Here is a 17,312-nt window from a genome sequence, read left to right as displayed (position 1 = left end):
CTACAACGCATATCATACCATCAATTAAGTGACAAAATAAATTTCAAACCATTAAAGTGTAGTGCAAAAGAAACTGGTAGTACAACTTGTCATTTGTAGTAGTTGGTTGAGTAACATGATGTAATGGATCATAAAGCAAATGAAGAAACGGGCTTTTGTAGAAATGTTAGTGTATATTGTTGCAGTAACTGAAGCCAATCCCAGCTGATTTTAGGCAAGGCGGGGTACTCCTTGGACTTGTGACTCGCCAGTCAATCACAGGGCACATACAGATGACAAACATCCATTCTGTCTTGGTAAAAACTATTCTAGCATAAAAGTTGTGACAACCTAAAAAAAGAATCATTAGGATTTAAATAAATAATATCGGCAGGAGAATAAATGGACACCCCTTGGCTCATTCTGTGGGCAAATACATTGTACATACAGTAGTTAGTAAAACACAGGAGTGGGAAGGTATATATATATATAAATAATTAAAAACTCAGTCTGTTCAACCAATCAAGGATACCACCTGAGCATCTTCGGCCGCACTTCTAAGATGAGCGTCATTTGTTCCTGAAGTGTTATTGATCCATTTCATTATCGTTCTGCAAAGTTTTCATTGCTAGGCCCCACAGAGTTACACTTGAGATGAAGTTCCCTTCACTGGACCTGTATAAGCCACTATTGGGCCGAGTGGCACAGTAATTGTCTTGAACAGGCAGATACGGCTTGCCTAACAGACCTCTACCCATCTCACCTCCCATAGGTCCATTCTCCATATAGGGCCCATATTCCAACTCTTGAGAGACGTGTGGTTTGAGCAGCTTCATGTGATCCGGGCCAGGTATTGCCGTAGTCCTGTCCTGGTGGGTGGAAGCAAGCAGGTGATGTGGCACGAGGGAGCGTAGCTCTGGAAGAGAGGTTGGAGTAGATGTTGGGCTAAGATGGACACTCAGAGATGTAGTCTCAACGTGGGGTGTTGGGGGTGAAGGGGTAGGCGGCGAATGCTTCTCAGGTCCTGCGTGAGGCATCGCCGCAGAAAAAGGCTGCTCACTTGTGGCATCGCTCTGGCAGACAGTTTTGCTAAGCGAGACAGCTGCATCTGAGCTGCCGGTCTGGTCAGAGTTGTCTGTGATGGCGCCATCAGCTGGTGCGCCTTTGCAGCGCATGTTGCTGTGTTTCCTCAACATGGCTGACCGGGTGAAGCTTTTTCCACAGGTGTTGCAGAGGTAGGGTTTTTCTCCAGTGTGAGAGCGGATGTGACGCTGTAAGTCGCCTGAGCCAATGAAGCATTTCCCTGCAGAGGTGGACAAAATTTATGGTACAGACCTATGACAGTATGGACAGCCGTTTGAGCAATTATTTGAAATCCAGCTTCAGAGCCATGACTCGTATGCTTTGTCCTCACTAGTGCACTAGTAGAAAGGCTGTAACTTACTAATAGTGTTTTTATCCTCACGCTTTTAGTGCCACTTTTGGCCAACTAGTACACAATTAAACCTTACTAGTAAACTACTGTTGGGCAGTCTTTTTCTGGTCCGTTTCGAAACAAAAGGGGTTTCTCCCGGGTGGGTTGTTAGTAGGGGTGGGAATCTTTGATATCTCATGTCGTTCGATTCCGATTTTTGGGCCTGCGATTCGACTCAGAATCGATTTTCGATTAAGAGCAATTTTTTTATTCAAAATGATTTGATTGACAATGATTTTTGCTTCAATCTATAGATGTGCAAGGAATTGTAATGATCTACTCCAATCGGAGTTACTAATGCTAATTAGCGCGCTACTCGCGGCACTTCTATCACTCAAAAGAACGGCTGCCCGCTGAAATTTTTTTTTTATTGGAATAACTTGATCGTGACTTTTTCCTTCTACTTTCTAATGTAGCTACAACTTAACAGTGTATTAGACCGCGTGGAACCACACTGCAAATTTTAGACCTAGGATGAAAATATGTTGTTTTTTTTAAAGACTTTTAAGGCCTAAAATTTAAGACTTTTTTTTGTTAGACCCTGCGGGAACCCCGTTATAGAACCACGGACACTATTCTTTATTTTTACCTTATAACCTTGATATCCTGCTTAAAGCATGCTCTGCATCCTCAATAGTAGGTAACGCTGGTATAATAGTAGAACATTCACATTTTACTACTGAGGCAAAACTGAGAAATAGTTAACAACTGCATGCTCCTGGTGATATTTGAAAATTTGACAAGTTAACATCTCGTGCTTCACTAGTAGTACTAAAAGTGTGTACATGTCAACTAATGCACTTTTCTGCCTTACTAGTACTAACATGCAGCTGTCCTACCAGTATGCTAAAGTTGACCTACGATTGAGGGCAAAGAGTGTACTAGTACTTCATCTGGATATCAAGGATATTGAATAAAACCTCAAACAGCTTGAGCATTTTCTTGATAGTCTTGGTAATGTGGCACATGCCTACTAATTGGCCCTAGTAGTGTTACTTGTGCAGCACAGTTGTTTACTAGATTGATTTAATGGCGTACAAGTAGGCCAAAGAGGCAGTAGTGGTGGAAAAAAACGTGACTAATCAGATGCAGTCATTCTACTAGTGCGTTTAATTTTCTTACTATTGAGGACAAAGAAAGTACTAGTACAGTACATCAAGGACATCGCTGACTTAATGCTGAAATGGCTTTTCATACAACAGTGAACATGCTCTCAAGTTTTTATTAAAATCACATTTTACAAATGTTGGAATATATACTGTGCCTGGTTGGACGTAATGCTTTCAAACAAGATGCAGACTTACCGCAGGTGTCACAACTGTGTGGTTTCTCGCCACCGTGGCAGGCTTTGTGCTTCAGAAGTTTCCTGTGCGTGTTGAAGGATTTTCCACACTGGTCACACGTAAACGTTTTGTCTGTGATGTGTGTCCTCTTGTGTTCTTTGAGATTGCTCAAGTTGTTGAATCCTTTACAACATGAACAGTAAAGTAAAATGAAGACAAATGAATACACAACAAAAACAAACTACCGTATGTTAGTACAGGCATGTGATTTGACCAAAGTGAAATTATCTGAAAATTTAGCCGGGGGTCTGGGGGCCGCAAGCTAGGTCCAGGGAAGCGCCCTGGTGGGGGGGCCAGGGGGGCGAAGCCCCCCGTTGCTCATGGGTTTTCCGTGATTTTAAGTACTTTCAATGCACTCAGATGACAAAGAAATAGACAAAACAACAGCATAAATTTCCAATGTATATTGAACTATCCCATATAAAATTGCAGTTTTAGTCAACTCAAAATCAGTCACATTCAAAAATTATTTATGTCATAAATAATGTTTTTCTATTTTTTGCTCATTAAAACATTCAACATATTTACAGGAATATACAAGTGTTCATTCTTGAGCACAATCCATTCACATGACACAAACACTACTTCCTCCTAGACTTCATTGCTTTGGAATGGGTCTTTCTAGCCAGCTTCTGTGCAGCTTTGATGGTTCTTCTTGAGGCAGCCTTGCTCATTTGAGTGTCCTGTTTCACAGCAAGTTCTGTTCGTTTTGCAGACAACATAGCTGCTTCTGCATCCTTCTCCTCCCTGTACCTTTTGGAGGATGTCCTCAGATTTAGGCACAGTTTGGACTGCACAGGATCCATCAGAATGTCTTTCCTGCCAAAATGGCTGACAGAGGTGGTCTTTCTTGCTCTTAGGGCATATTTCACAGTCTGAATAGAACTGTATGTGGCTATGTCCATTCTGCATGCTCTGGGGTTCAGGACATCACCCATGACACTGAAAGCCCCCTCTACTTGAGGCCCATGGAAGCAACTCATGAGAGCCTTCACCATCTTGGCCAAGGTTGGGTATCTTCCAACAGCAAAGACTTGAGCCCACCAACGATCCAGTGCAATTGCCTTCCCCTCTGAGTCCAAAGGTGTTGGCAACTCACTGTCCAACTGGTATTCTCTCACCTCGAGATCATAGTTCCCCAGCTCTGACTCATCAAGGACATTGGTGACCAACGATGACAGCTTCTTCAGTAGGTTTAAAGTTAAGCTGTGTCCTCTGGCAAGTGGGTCAATGGCAGAGGCTGCTTTCAGAAGCTTGCTGTTCATGGGCAACTTTTTCTGAAGGTACAGTCCACATGCCAGATATGCTGCCTTGGCTTTGGCTTTGAACTTGAACACAACTGACGACTTGTTGGAAGAATCCATCAATTTGCTGGTGACACCACCATAGAAAATATCCTTTTCTCTGAGTTGGTTGGCTTTGTTGTTCAGCTCAATTTCTGTCAGTTTACAGCCTTGAATGGACTCTGGCTTCAGGAAACAGGACAAGAACTTCTTGAAGAAGGCCACTTGCTTGTCGTTCAGCTTGTGGATCATTGGTGTTTTCGTCTCAAAGGTGATCACATAGTTCTTCAGCAAGGGCAGAACTGCTGTGTACAGGTTGAGGGTGAGAAGCGTATCCAATCTTGTGAAGAATATCTTCTCATAGATCCTCTGCTTCCTCCTCCTTCCTTCCTCAGTCATGTGCTTTTTGCCTAAAGCTGATTTTATGTCTTTGAGTTTGGCTTTGACTTCTCTTGGAATATCCTTCTTGTGGTAGATGGCCATGATGGTGGGGAGATAGAGTTCTTTATCTTCTCTGCCAAGAAATGCATGGTAGAAGATGGTAAAGACATCCATGAGGCGTAAGGTGGACATTGAAACATCATAGTTTGAAAGCCATCGATACCTGACAAATCTCTCTGGCATGGTGAAGGTGATGCCTGTAAGAAAGCAAATTTCTTGAAGAGCTTCCTTCAGATCGGTTGACCACTTGAAATCATTGAAGAGATCATTATGGAGTCCTTCAATCTTGTACTCAAATGGCTTGCAAAAATGCTTGGAAGCGTTGTGGATGTGGTGGCAGGTATCCCCATCTATGTCAAGGAGATGTGGTGCTGGTCCCCCTCGCAAACGCGTCTCAACTCCAGATTTGGAACCCCGCATCACTGCACATGAGTCCATCAACACAGACACCAAATTGCTCCAGGGAATATTGTTCTTGGTCATGAGGGCTGAGAGTTCATCAAAGAGAGATTTGCTGTCAACTTTAACAACACTCAAAGATGCTAAATGTTCCACCACAACAGACTTTGTCAACGGGGAGAAATAGCTGACGAGTACACACAGGACACGGTGTAGATTGTTGCTGGTGGACTCGTCAATGTTCATTGAAAAGTGGGAGGATCTTAAGTTTGTTAAAGTCTCATCAAGCATAGTGCGAGCAAGGCCATACTTCATTTTGTATGATGCACTGGTTCTATCCATGGACAGTCCATTCAGAGCTTTTGGATCCCTTGCCAGTTCCTTTGACAGTGTGATGAGCTTTGGGGCCATGGTGAACGGAAGAGAATTTTCGGCCAGCACTCCCAACAGCATTGCCTGAAGAATAAAATAAATTCAACAATAATCAGTAAACAATTAAATAATTTAAATAATTATTTGAATTATAATCCTAAATGTCATGCGACCAAAGTAAATAAAAAAGGATTTAGTCTAAACTTGCATGCACATTCACATGTCAGAGTATTTATTATGGTAACAAAAAACGTTGCAAATTAGCTACAAAATAATAAATTATCTTTAACCATTGGAAATAATATTTACCATGCAATAAATCATTTAATCAATCATTCTTAATTTAATACATAATGCATAACAAAAACATAAAATACCTCATGCAGCAAGCTCTGGTAAAAACACAATCATTTCGATCATCTCTGTACTAACTGCATACTGTAGACAGTCAACATATTGAAAACTAAAAGTGCTAACATGCAGCATTCATTTGAGTTTGTGGATTAACCATGTTAAATAGTTAAGGCCATTTTTATTACGTTATAATATTTTCGAAAATTTGATTCCGATTAATTTGAAAAGTTTACCACCTACCTCAAAATTCACGACTCTATCAGCAACTGGTGCAGGTTGTTGGGGTGGATCACGTCTCTCCATTACCGCTCCCGATTGTGATGTCAATAAGGGATGGAGGCCATAAAGTTTTGGAGTTTTCGTTTGGGCACCAAAACTTCCAGCGATGGAATAATTTGTTGTTCTTGACTGGAGTTCTTTTACGTGTTTTTTGCTCTTTGCGTGACTTTCAAGAGCTTTGAAACCTCTCCCGCCATAGTCAATGGTATCACGGCACCAAATGCAAAGCGCTTTCCCGGCACGATCGATCTTCCGAATGAAGTCACTGAACAAATTCGTCACAGTCTTCTTTCCAACATTTGTCGATATATCCTTCTCTAACCAGTCCCAGCGAAACTTGTTTTTTACGAGTTTGTCAATTTCCTTAACTCGCGGAGCATCTTTGCGTTCGATCACGGACATCTTTCTTTAAACACTCGGCAAAAACGTGTGCGAAATGAACAACGGCATACTCTTATACCTTTATAACAAGCGCGTTTATTGGTCAACAAACAATGGCATACTCTATGCCTTTATAACAAGCGCGTTTATTGCTCAACAAACAATGGCATACTCTATGCCTTTATAACAAGCGCGTTTATTGGTCTACAAACAATGGCATACTCCTATGCCTTTATAACAAGCGCTCTTATTGGTCAACACGGAGACTTCCGGCAATCGCAAGATCGGTTTCATTTCAGTTGCGGAAACACTAAAACGGAATGCTGTAGAGAGACGAAATCGGATTTTTTTTTTTGGGGGGAGATAAAAAAAAGCGGAATTCCGCGAATTAGCGGAAAAATCACATGCCTGTTAGTAGTGTAGAACTCTAGAAATGAGGACAATTGATAATGTTTCGAGATATAACTTACCTCGACCACATATATCGCATAGATGTGGCTTTTCTCCTGTGTGCACCACTTTGTGACGGTGGACATCCCCGGATGCAGTGAAGCTAGTGGGAGGCACATTTGATTCAAGTTACGCAAGCAAATAAAAATAATACCGGTAATTATCCATATCGTATTATACCCAAGTCATTGTTGTTGAGTCACTCGTTATTTAATAATAATAATAATAATGATAATAATAATAATAATAATAATAATAATAATAATAATAATAATAATAATAATAATGCATTGAATTTATATAGTGCTTTTCTATCTAATCAGATACTCAAAGACGCTCCACAGTGGTTGCATTATTCGTGCGCTCACACATTCACACTGTGATGACGGTAAGCTACGTAAGTAGCCACAGCTGCCCTGGGGCAGGATGACGGAAGCGTGGCTGCCAGTGTGCGCCTATGGCCCCTCCGACCACCACCAAACATTTGCACCTTCCATACACCAGTGCGAGTAGCACTGGAGGCAATATGTGTGAAGTGCCTTGCCCAAGGACACAACAACACATGACTTGGGGAGAGCAGGGATCGAACAGCCGACCTTCTGGTTACTGAACGACTGTCTCTACACCCTGAGCCACGGCCGCCACAGTGGTTGCGACACTATTTGTTTGGCAAAGTTTTTAAAGCTTGATCCCCTTTTCAGGATTCCACTTAACAAATATGCTACTTTTTTAATTGCAAAAGTCTTTCTAGACTTCACTTAATAAAAAAATAGTTTCGAAGGCAGTCTTATCTACTTGGCATATTTAACTATCAATGTTGTGATGGCAAAATGCAACATATATAATGTACATTGTTTATAAATATAGTGATTAAATTTGGGGACCTGCAGTCACACAATCTGGTGCGACTATGAATGCATACTGCCCTGCGATTTGTTTTTTGTCTTTTTACGTTGTTGACTGAACAGTGTGCAACAAACCTTAATATTTTTGTTTTTAGCTGACACAAACTAAAAATAGTGACTGTATTTGCAATTTCAAAATGTGAAAAACTATTTCACAGAAAATGTTCTCTCATCTTTTTGATGAAAAAAGACTTCACACATAATTACAGTATATCAATCAACAAGTGGCTACTATGGCTCCATGCTACAAGCTAGTGAATTATTATAATATTATTTAGCGGTCGGATTAACATTGTTGTTGTTGTAACATTATACTTGTTGGATAAATGTTACATTAATAATTTCCTTTTTTTATTAACTGTTCACCATGAATCCAGCTCCTGTCTGACCCATGTGTTTGTGCACGTTGCCCTCGCTAGCTGCAGATTTGAAAGGTGGTGTGTCACTGTGCGTCATATGACAGTCTCTCAGTGACGGATATTAGCAAAGACAAGATTTTACACGCTCATATAATTTTCGGCTCGTTTTTGTTCATGAACTGAAATGTTCATAGATTTTAGTCCAGTTTTTAGTCAGTAAAGTACATTTTCCATCTCCTCCTCATTAGTTGACGAAAATGCATACTGATTTAGTCACAATTATTGTTTATTAATGAGGGTCTTAGTCCAGTCTAGTCTAGTTTTAGTCCAGTGAAAAATGTGTGTTGACGAAATTATTTTTGTTTAGTTTTTGTTCCCGAAATTAACACTTAATACCGCGTTACATTAGCGTTACCAACATCACTGTACACTTAATAAACAGTACTAAAAAATAGATTTCAGTGAGGGCATATACCTTTTGCCACATAATTCACAAATGTAGGGTTTCTCTCCAGAATGTCGTCGCAAGTGTGTCTGTAAATTTCCTGCCTGGGGAACAAACAACAGACATGTCATTGCAGCAAAACAAAGAAACCCTGATGCAATTTCAATTTCACATGATTTTATCATACCTGTGAGAAGTTCTTCCCACAAATGTTACACTCAAACGGCTTCTCACCTGTAAAATACAAAAACTGAATCTTTACAACAATCAAATATGTATTATTGGACCGTGGCAAGACAGCGTGATTGGATACACTGACTAACCTGTGTGTGAGCGTTTGTGCATCTCCAGGTTGCTGGGGTGTTTGAAAATTTTCCCACACATGTTGCAGGAATATTTGTGGCCTGATTGCTGTGGTATTTCTGGCACAGTCTGCAGTCCTTGCTCCTCTTGGCTTGTGGGTGGCGGTCCAGGAATTTCAGCGTCTGGTGGCGTCTTAGGTGCGTCTTCTCGGACAGTCACAAGGTTTTCATTTGGAGTTTCCTGAGCCCCATTCTGGACCACAGAATCGTCTTGGTGAGTGTCTTTGGAGCAGTTAAGAATGGGCTCACTGACTGATTCTGCAAACATTTCCTCTAACGCCTTTTGAGACCGTAGGTAGTTGTATTTCTTTAGGTACACAGTCTTCTTTGGGCGCACTGGTACACTGAGCATGGCATCTGCATGGTCAGAACTTGGCGTGTTTAAACTATCCGAGGGTGTCAGTGCAGACACGTGGTTCTTGTCAGCTGCCAAGGATGTGCAAGGGGGGGTGGGCTGAACTGCATTTCCTGAGCATAAATGTGAGTTGTTGCCTCCCTGGCTGAGCCCCAGATGACACTGTGACTCCTCCACGACAACTGAAAGTCCTGGACCCTGATTTGAGGCCTGAATCGCACTTTGTTTGAAGTACTGCTTACTGTAGAAATTGCGGAGCTTGTAACCATGGACTAACTGTTTTTCTACAGGTGCCTGGGTGCTGCTACCCGAGTCACTTGAGCTGCTGTTAGGCACAGAAATAGGCATTCGTTTGGTTTGCTCCATGAAGCTAGGTCTGGGTACTTCAGCGGGACAGTGGAGGTCAACATCACTAGACAGGCTGCTTCCCAGGAGGCAGTCATGCTCTGAAGTCAGCATGCCCGGGAGAGAAAAGGATGGGATTTCCACCGCTGGGGGGCAAGGCTTAAGGAAAGTGTTACACATGCTTTGGACGTTCGGAACTTGCAAACACTGAGCGATGTCAAGGAGCGCTTGTACATTATCTTGGTTGATGTCAAGATGGGAGGTGTACATGTAGTCTAATATTTGGCCAATGCCACTGACATCCTGGATAACCAAGTTGAACACTTCATTTTTTTGACTAGGGGAATTCTGGAATAAAGATCTGAAGAGATCAAAGAAGCAACATATTTGAGAAAATCTTCATTTCAATTATTCATATTCAAAGCACAAAGTTCACATCTAGTACATTGTACACAGCCAAAAGGTCACATGAATAAGCACATAGGAGTACAAAATTGTCACACTATGTAGGCTACTTCCCGAGATGTATAAGTATATATAATTGAATAAAAAAAAAAAGAGAGAGACTCTGGTAAAAGTAGAAGTAATGATTTAACTCATGGGCTCAAGAACAACAATCTATACCATAGGTGTCAAACTCCGGTCCTGGAGCGCCGCAGTCCTGCAGTTTTTGGATGTTTCCGTTCTCCAACACAGCTGATATATGATCAGCTCATCAACAAACTCTGCATAAGCCTGATAATGATCCTGCTGATTGGAATCAGCTTGTGTTGGAAGAGGGAAACCTCCAAAACATGCAGGACTGCGGCCCTCGAGGACCGGAGTTTGACACTTATGATCTATACTATTGGTCAGTCCACACGTGCGGATGTTATTTTAATTGTATTTATTTATTTATTTTACAAATTATTGACCAATCTAAAGTGACGTAATGGTAATGTTGAACAAACGAGTAATTTTTGGGGTATCCTGAAAAGTGCTGATTTTGGAAGTACAATGTTTCGGCACTACATCAGCGATATACTAGTTTGGCTTGACCAACTCCAGGAAATGTCTTGCACAAATAACTTGTTGATGCATATGTCAATAAACCAATGCATACTACATACCTGAAATAAGAGCTGAAAGCAGCCAGTACATTTTTGTGGGCTTTGAAGCAAACCCCTTTGACCACCAACATGCAGTCACAGAGCATTCCCTGAATCCTCTGCTCCTGGAGCTGCTGCAGCAAGTAGGAGCTGTGGCTGGATAGTGTGTCCATGCTCACTCGTCCGTAGAAGCCCTCATAAAGCTTGTGGAAGGGAAGAGAACATGCATTGTTAAGTCAGTAGCAAAAAGATAATTATACTACAGTTTATGATATCCATAAAATTACAATACAACCTCGCGGCATTAGCGTGTTGCGCTATACCTGACATAAACAACAGAGCTTCGTCTAGTCGCCTTGCCCTTACGCATAAATAAATCGACAGAAATGGCTAGCATGCTAACTACGAAGCTTTGCTAACATACCAATTTACTGCGAATTGGAACAGAGCTCATTCACACACTTGTAACTTTATCTGGCAGGAATGAAAAGCTGGTTGATCGCTACTACTGTACTCATATCAACATACCGTACATTTGATGGATTCTTTGGATTAGGTCACCTCTCCACCGCTGTTGCCTCACTTCCTGGTACAGTTTGCATTCGTGCTTTTTGGTAAAGGTAACGTTAGTCGTTTTAGTAGACCGCAATAAAATTATATGCATTATAATACCCTTGACGTGTGTTTTGTGAAATTAACTATGATAGATACACTTGCGGCTCAAAGTCAAACAGAAAAGTTGCGCTGTCCGCCAGGTCGGAACTTTTCGTTTGTATTCCGTGTCGTGTACACTTTCGGAAGACTAACAGTGAAGCAATTGTAAATTCTGGTGTGATTGAACGTGTGTTTTGAGAAGCACACTGCCACATTGGTGCAACGTGAGGATAGCGTTTCATTTAACTCTTTTTAGAACCTCAGACAATTTAACGTGACATGCTTTGGTTTGCCGATGTATTATTATTATTACTTTATTTTTTAATCTGCAACATTTCGGTTTGAATAACGCTCGCTGTCTGTTTCGGTTTAGCCTGGTGCCTACCTGTGCTGTGGGGAGAAGCTGTAAATCGCAGGATTTAGTGTTTCTACATTACTAAGATAACAAGCGGTCGGTGGGGCACAGGCGACATTGCACTCGCCATTTAACCCACGCTTACGTGGACAGAGGAGTCATTCAGCATGGTGTTCTTCACATGCAACGCTTGTGGAGAGTCCCTGAAAAAAATCCAAGTGGATAAACACTTGACTATGTGCCGGGGTTGCCAGGTTCTATCTTGTATTGACTGTGGAAAAGATTTCTGGTAAACTTTGGTGTCCTTTTTACTTCGACTTTTCAAAACTTCCAGTCTTATAAAGTTGTCTTGTTATGTGTTTTAAAGGGGTGATGACTACAAAAGTCACAACAAATGCATCAGCGAAAACCAGAAATATGGTGGTAAAGGCTATGAGGCAAAAGCGAACAAAGGGGATGTGAAACAACAACAATGGATCCAGGTAAAAGCCAACCTCCGAGCATTAAGCTGTGTTATTTGCGGAAAAATAGTTGCACTCAAATATGAATACTTTATTGCTGAAGAAAATCCACAAAGCCATGAACAAACCTGGAGTAAGTGCAAAGATGAAACAAGTGCTCCAGCAACTCAGTGCATTTGAGAATGTCCCAAGAAAAAAGGCCAAATTTGAGGTGTGTATTGATGTTAAAATGATTTGTTTGGTTTGTGGGTAAATATGCCTTGTAAGTGTCATGATCTTGGCTGTATGATCTAATCACTGTGAAATGTTCCATTAGAATTGGATAAAAAACAGTCTCAGGATTACAAACCCAAGTCTGCTTGAAGATGTGTGGATCATCCTCAATTCAGCGCCAGACATTGTAAGTGACAGTAAATGTCTATGGGCCTACTACCCTGATACATCCTCTGTAAACAGCGATTGTGATGAACAAATACACACGATGTGTGTTTACTCACGAGATCCAACATTAATATTATAATATTCAAGGAGAGCTTGCTTAGCTTTTTTCTCTCTCCCTGAGACGTGTTATCATTGCTTTGCATGTCTCTTACACATAAGCACAGTTTGCATGTTGTCTTACAGCTAGATGTTTTTTCTATTATTAATGTTAAGGATAAGCGGCTAAGAAAATGGATGACTGGTTAATTACTGTCTTATAATTTGACAGACCCCAGATGAAACCCAGGAGAAAAAAGAAGTGAAAGAGACACTGGCTGAAGTTGAAGTGGATAGTAATACTAAGAAAAAGCAGAATGGCCATGCAGACATGAAGAAGAAGCCTACAAAACTAGAGCGTAAAGAAGCCCGTCAACAGGCAAATGGAAAAATTAAAAAAAAATCAAAACAGACAGAAATGGCAGTAGTCGAGGAACCGCAGGTATCCAAAAAGAAAAAAAAGGACAGAAAGAGATTACGGGATTGCGAAAAAGACAGAAATGAAGACCAAAATGATGCTTCTGAGCAAATGTCCAAAAAGAAGGTGAAAAGTAAGTAATACCTAATCATGGTCTACTCAAGTCCAATGTACACGTACTGTATGTGGACAATTAGGAATAGAAGCAAAATACTGATATGTCCCGTAACTGCACATTTGTAACTATTCATGAAGAGCTGTTATCTGATTTCTCCTAGCTGACCATACAACAGAAGCTGCTGTGTCTGAGCAGAGTGAGGATCTGGCAGTTGCCAAAGGTATGGTCAGTCTATACTAGACTTTACGCTGATCTGATTAGCTTGACCGTGATCGGCCAATAATTGGCATTTTATGCATGATCAGCGATCGTCGATAATGTCATAATTTGCCCGATCAATCAATGACAACATTGATCGGATCTGCGAAATAGGACATTACAGCAAAAACAACCTTGTTCACTCCAAAGTCGTTTTGTGTTGTTCTAGTGTACATGTGAGCCCGAAAGCTAATCTATCTTTAGCGTCCTTGCGTGCCATGGGAGCGGATACGGAAATGCTTTGCGCTGGGAGGCGGAAGTTTTGGCTTCACGCCCTCGACCATCCAATCACAAAGTAATAGCCTTCGAGTATTTATTTATTTTTTTGCCTGGTAAACTGAAAAACATTTTATTTGCCTCTAACTACAGTATATGTGTTATTGATTTAATGTTAACGTCTCTTTAAGATCTTTCATCAATCCGCATAAGTAATGTTAACTTCCGGCCGCAAACATCAGTCCATCACAGATGCAGGAAGACGTGTTGTATAAATGAACACGTAAATACAGATGCATTAAACTGTTGTGAGGATACCAGATAAACCACGATCTAATCGAACGTTGAGTTGAGCTATTCTCGCAACGCGATTACTTAGATATGAAAGTCAAATGGCTTTTTCCACACAGTGTCCTGTGCAGATAGTGGGCAAAAATAGCCAGTTTCAGTCGCAGCAACAGAATGTGAAGTAACATAGCTGGTAAGTTAAGCGTATGTATGTGTTGAAACAAGGTAGCAATAGTATATAGCAGTAGTTTTTAGCAAAACCCGAATGACTGACTGGCGATGTTAATGCATTTTTTTTCCCATTAATGTCAGAGAAAGAGATGTAAACATGGAAACATTACATTTTATATTGTTTATCAGCAATTATATGAACACAATTTTATAGTTTACTTTTTTCCTACAATGCATTTCAATGGGTGTCAATTAAACATGAAATTGCGCTATGACAAGGCCCAGGGTTATACTAGAGTAAATATACAATATAGTTCTCCATCTAATGATTGAATTGGAGATTGAGTATCATTTTTTTCCCATAAACTCGCTGATTGACTCAAAAAATCCTAAACGCGTTAAAGCCATTTTCCCCCCAAATAAACATTAAATATATATATATTTTATATTTAAATAGACATATTGCACCATCTTATGATTGGATCGGTGATCTGAATTTTGTTTTTATTTTTTAACTCTTCTGATCGGTTATTGGCCCCAAAAATCTTGATCGTATAAAGACTAGTCTATACTGATGTTCATATGCTACATAGCAGTGGTGATTGCCCTAAGGCTGCAAGAGAAGCTTCCCCTAAACGCACAAAATACGCACTGCTGTCAGTGCTGTGTGTACAGTTCAGTTCAGAAACAGCTACTTGTCATAAATACACTGACACAACTTCCTTCTCATTCTTTCCTGCGGTGCCACGGCACTTTCATTTGGTTACACAGTCGGACTTGGACGCTGCTTTGTAGAGTGGGTTGTTCCACTGCGCGAAACGCGGACGGTCATTGGATAAATGCTGGGCTTTTCCCCGCCCATTGGACACGCAGCGTCTCTGGGGCTTTATGGGCGGCCCAGACATTTGGCTACTGCGTTATGATTGGATGATCTGTCCGAGGCGTCAAGAATGAGCTCCCCCTCGTTTGAATGACCAGCAGCTGCCACTGCTACATAGAATCGTTAAACGAAGAACTAATGTCATATTAACATTTTTACGAGGTATGACTATGTCCTGATTCGATATCGGAATGGGCTCCCGTTCCTGCTTTCCAAACACCACATCATTGAAGTTGGTGTTATGGAATGACCTCCCCATAACAGTTTCAATTGCTAATATAATCTGCTCAAAATTTCTAGTTTTTTGCGCCGTCGTTATTGATGAAAGTCTGCGCTTGCACCGATCCCTCAACGACACAGAAAGGCTTTAACACTTCACAAAAGCAAATTACTTTGGTTACATTACAGCACATCATCTTCCATTTACTCTTTTTGAAAGATCTAGACATGAGTAGTGCTTCATATTAAAGGAAGAGCGGTGTAATAGGTGGAAATTTCTCTGTGCGCAAAAAAATATGTTCTGAATTAACGGCTTAAATAATAGAATATAAAGGCGCTCATGCAAAAATAATTAGTTAATTATTGTCTTATATTATCAATATACAGGGTGAATGGTGGTTCTGGTAGGGCCACCACCCAAAAAGGCTCAAATGTAGGAAGGACTCTGACACACCATTATTATCGGTTCATGGAAATATATTAAAATAATTTATCTGGACATGCAGGGTTTCCGGTGTGGTTACCAGATGTGCTCGGCCTGCAAGATTGGTTCGGGGTCCTGCACGCCATCCTATGACGTCACATTACATCAGCTCCAATTGAACAACAAGCATTTATTTTTCTCTGTTCACCTCGATCATTTGTCTCCATATAAATCACAGACAGTTTGTGAATGAAAAAGAACGGGGTGGGGGACGCACTCAAAAGTGATACGACACTTTCGCTTAGGCCCTGACATTTCCTGTCTGATGTCGGTACCAGATATGATCGTGCTGTAAGACTATATAAAGTGAAACATTTGTTTGACTGTACAGTAAATCATACTTATTTGGCTGATGAGTGTTGTTGAACTCCTAATAGGCAATTTCAAATGGAAGGAAACTATAAAAGCAGTCCTGAGAAATTCATCTGACCAGGAATTGCCAGTGAAGAAACTCAGGAAGAAGGTAAGCTATTGATGTTGGTGTAGTGTTTCTTTCCCTCTGACCACAATTTGTTCTGATAATGTTTTGAAAAAACTGTCTGTTTGGCATCAAATGAAAGAATGGATTCTTCTCTGCAGGTTTTGGCTGCTTATTTCTCAGTCACTGGTGATGGGAATTTCAAGACAAAGGAGGAGGTCCTTGCACTATTCAATAAGAAGATCAATCATAATCCCAAATTTAGAGTTTTGAAGGACAGAGTTAGACTTGTAAATTAAACTAGCACATTCCACCTTTTATAGCGTGAAATGTATGTTGCTTCAAGATTATTGCCATTGTTCACTGTTCATTTTTTCTTTCCATACATAAAGTTTTGATAATAAAACAATTTATAATTTTTAGTAGCTCTGTACTGATTCCAAAGTCCACTGTCAACACATTACTGTAGTGCAGAACATTTCATTCATGCAGAAAATGACACGTGAGAGTTGGCTGCTTTGCTCAACATTCCATCGCTGGGAAACGGCACCTTATCTGTGGGATTGGATTTTGCTGTGGGGGCAGGGAAACGAGAGAGGTACACCTGAGGTAAATTTGACTCTCACGCGGGACAAAGTTAATGCACATTCCTCGGCATCCGCAACAAGGTTCACTTGGCCAGCGACACAGAAGCTCCATAGAAGATGGTGGAACCCTAAGGTGAATTTTTGATGCGGTCTGATTTTCCACTGCTAGAATGAGCAGCCTTCACACTTGCATGCACACACTCGCACAGGAACACACACAAGTAGCTACAGCAGGAAATATGCTTTATGAAGCTTTGCTAATCCCAGTAGGTCTAACAGAGATGCTTATTCAATGTTCTTCTTATCTGAAATGTTATATTGCATACTTAGGGTATTAGCGGAGCAGTTCCTCTAGTGTGCCAGTATTAAAGTTGTATTTAATGGCCAAGAGTTAGATATGGTACAGTATTACTAAATGCTTACTTAATTCCCAACTTCAATCAAGACAAACAAAAAATTAGCCCTATACCTTAATGTTGTAAACTACTTTTTTGTAACATTGAGGGATGACATGTATGTACCTTTTGGAAGAGTCTACTGTACAAATGTTTTGACAGTATAATGAAAGTCATTTAAATTGTTGACAGCTAACGTACTTTTGTTTTACACATTTACTGGACGTCTGACCCTTCTTTTTATATCGTTGTGTTGCAAATATACAAATATGTATTTTGGCTTCTGTTCGCTCGTTTTC

General features: G+C 40.7%; 3 protein-coding genes across 7 annotated transcripts; 1 reads left to right on the top strand and 2 right to left on the bottom strand.

Moving 5' to 3' along the window:
- Nucleotides 1–92: 92 nt before the first annotated feature.
- On the bottom strand, nt 93–11,382 carry zbtb49 (zinc finger and BTB domain containing 49). Of its 5 annotated transcripts, XM_086087470.1 has the most exons (9): nt 11,039–11,155; nt 10,636–10,817; nt 8,788–9,887; nt 8,652–8,698; nt 8,495–8,568; nt 6,776–6,858; nt 2,758–2,919; nt 1,040–1,282; nt 93–895 (listed from the first exon to the last, which is right to left on the bottom strand). In XM_086087470.1, the coding sequence occupies exons 1-9, from the start codon at nt 11,066–11,068 to the stop codon at nt 567–569; spliced, it is 2,250 nt and encodes a 749-aa protein (XP_085943596.1). In that variant the 5' UTR covers nt 11,069–11,155; the 3' UTR covers nt 93–566. The 5 variants fall into 5 exon arrangements, with proteins under 5 accessions (XP_085943596.1, XP_085943593.1, XP_085943594.1 ...); XM_086087467.1 differs by having other exon boundaries at nt 93–1,282; nt 11,143–11,382; XM_086087468.1 differs by having other exon boundaries at nt 93–1,282; nt 11,148–11,382.
- Nucleotides 3,186–6,684, bottom strand: LOC147166826 (uncharacterized). Its single transcript, XM_086085946.1, has 2 exons — nt 5,886–6,684; nt 3,186–5,375 (listed from the first exon to the last, which is right to left on the bottom strand). Exons 1-2 carry the CDS (start codon nt 6,324–6,326, stop codon nt 3,378–3,380), a joined length of 2,439 nt encoding a protein of 812 aa, XP_085942072.1. The 5' UTR covers nt 6,327–6,684; the 3' UTR covers nt 3,186–3,377.
- Nucleotides 11,383–11,409: 27 nt separating the features above from the next.
- lyar (Ly1 antibody reactive homolog (mouse)) lies at nt 11,410–16,453 on the top strand. The gene is made up of 8 exons (XM_086087471.1): nt 11,410–11,912; nt 11,991–12,105; nt 12,188–12,295; nt 12,401–12,484; nt 12,794–13,112; nt 13,258–13,317; nt 15,991–16,076; nt 16,193–16,453. The coding sequence occupies exons 1-8, from the start codon at nt 11,791–11,793 to the stop codon at nt 16,328–16,330; spliced, it is 1,032 nt and encodes a 343-aa protein (XP_085943597.1). The 5' UTR covers nt 11,410–11,790; the 3' UTR covers nt 16,331–16,453.
- The last annotated feature ends 859 nt before the right edge of the window (nt 16,454–17,312 follow it).

This window comes from Leptonotus elevatus, chromosome 10 (assembly GCF_054856555.1).
Source record: "Leptonotus elevatus isolate MCC_2025b chromosome 10, RoL_Lele_1.0, whole genome shotgun sequence".
In the NCBI taxonomy this organism is placed as follows: domain Eukaryota; kingdom Metazoa; phylum Chordata; class Actinopteri; order Syngnathiformes; family Syngnathidae; genus Leptonotus; species Leptonotus elevatus.
This window is presented reverse-complemented; position numbering and strand designations above follow the sequence as displayed.

Coding starts and splice junctions, on each gene's coding strand:
- LOC147166826 (XM_086085946.1), bottom strand. CDS start 6,326: ATGTCCGTGATCGAACGCAAAGATGCTCCGCGAGTTAAGGAAATTGAC. Junction 5,376..5,885: donor ATAGAGTCGTGAATTTTGAG/GTAGGTGGTAAA, acceptor TTTATTCTTCAG/GCAATGCTGTTGGGAGTGCT.
- zbtb49 (XM_086087465.1), bottom strand. CDS start 11,068: ATGAGCTCTGTTCCAATTCGCAGTAAATTG. Junction 9,888..10,635: donor GCTTTCAGCTCTTATTTCAG/GTATGTAGTATG, acceptor TGATCTCTTCAG/ATCTTTATTCCAGAATTCCC. Junction 2,920..6,775: donor ATGCGATATATGTGGTCGAG/GTAAGTTATATC, acceptor CATGTTGTAAAG/GATTCAACAACTTGAGCAAT.
- lyar (XM_086087471.1), top strand. CDS start 11,791: ATGGTGTTCTTCACATGCAACGCTTGTGGAGAGTCCCTGAAAAAAATC. Junction 13,113..13,257: donor GTCCAAAAAGAAGGTGAAAA/GTAAGTAATACC, acceptor GATTTCTCCTAG/CTGACCATACAACAGAAGCT. Junction 13,318..15,990: donor GGATCTGGCAGTTGCCAAAG/GTATGGTCAGTC, acceptor AACTCCTAATAG/GCAATTTCAAATGGAAGGAA.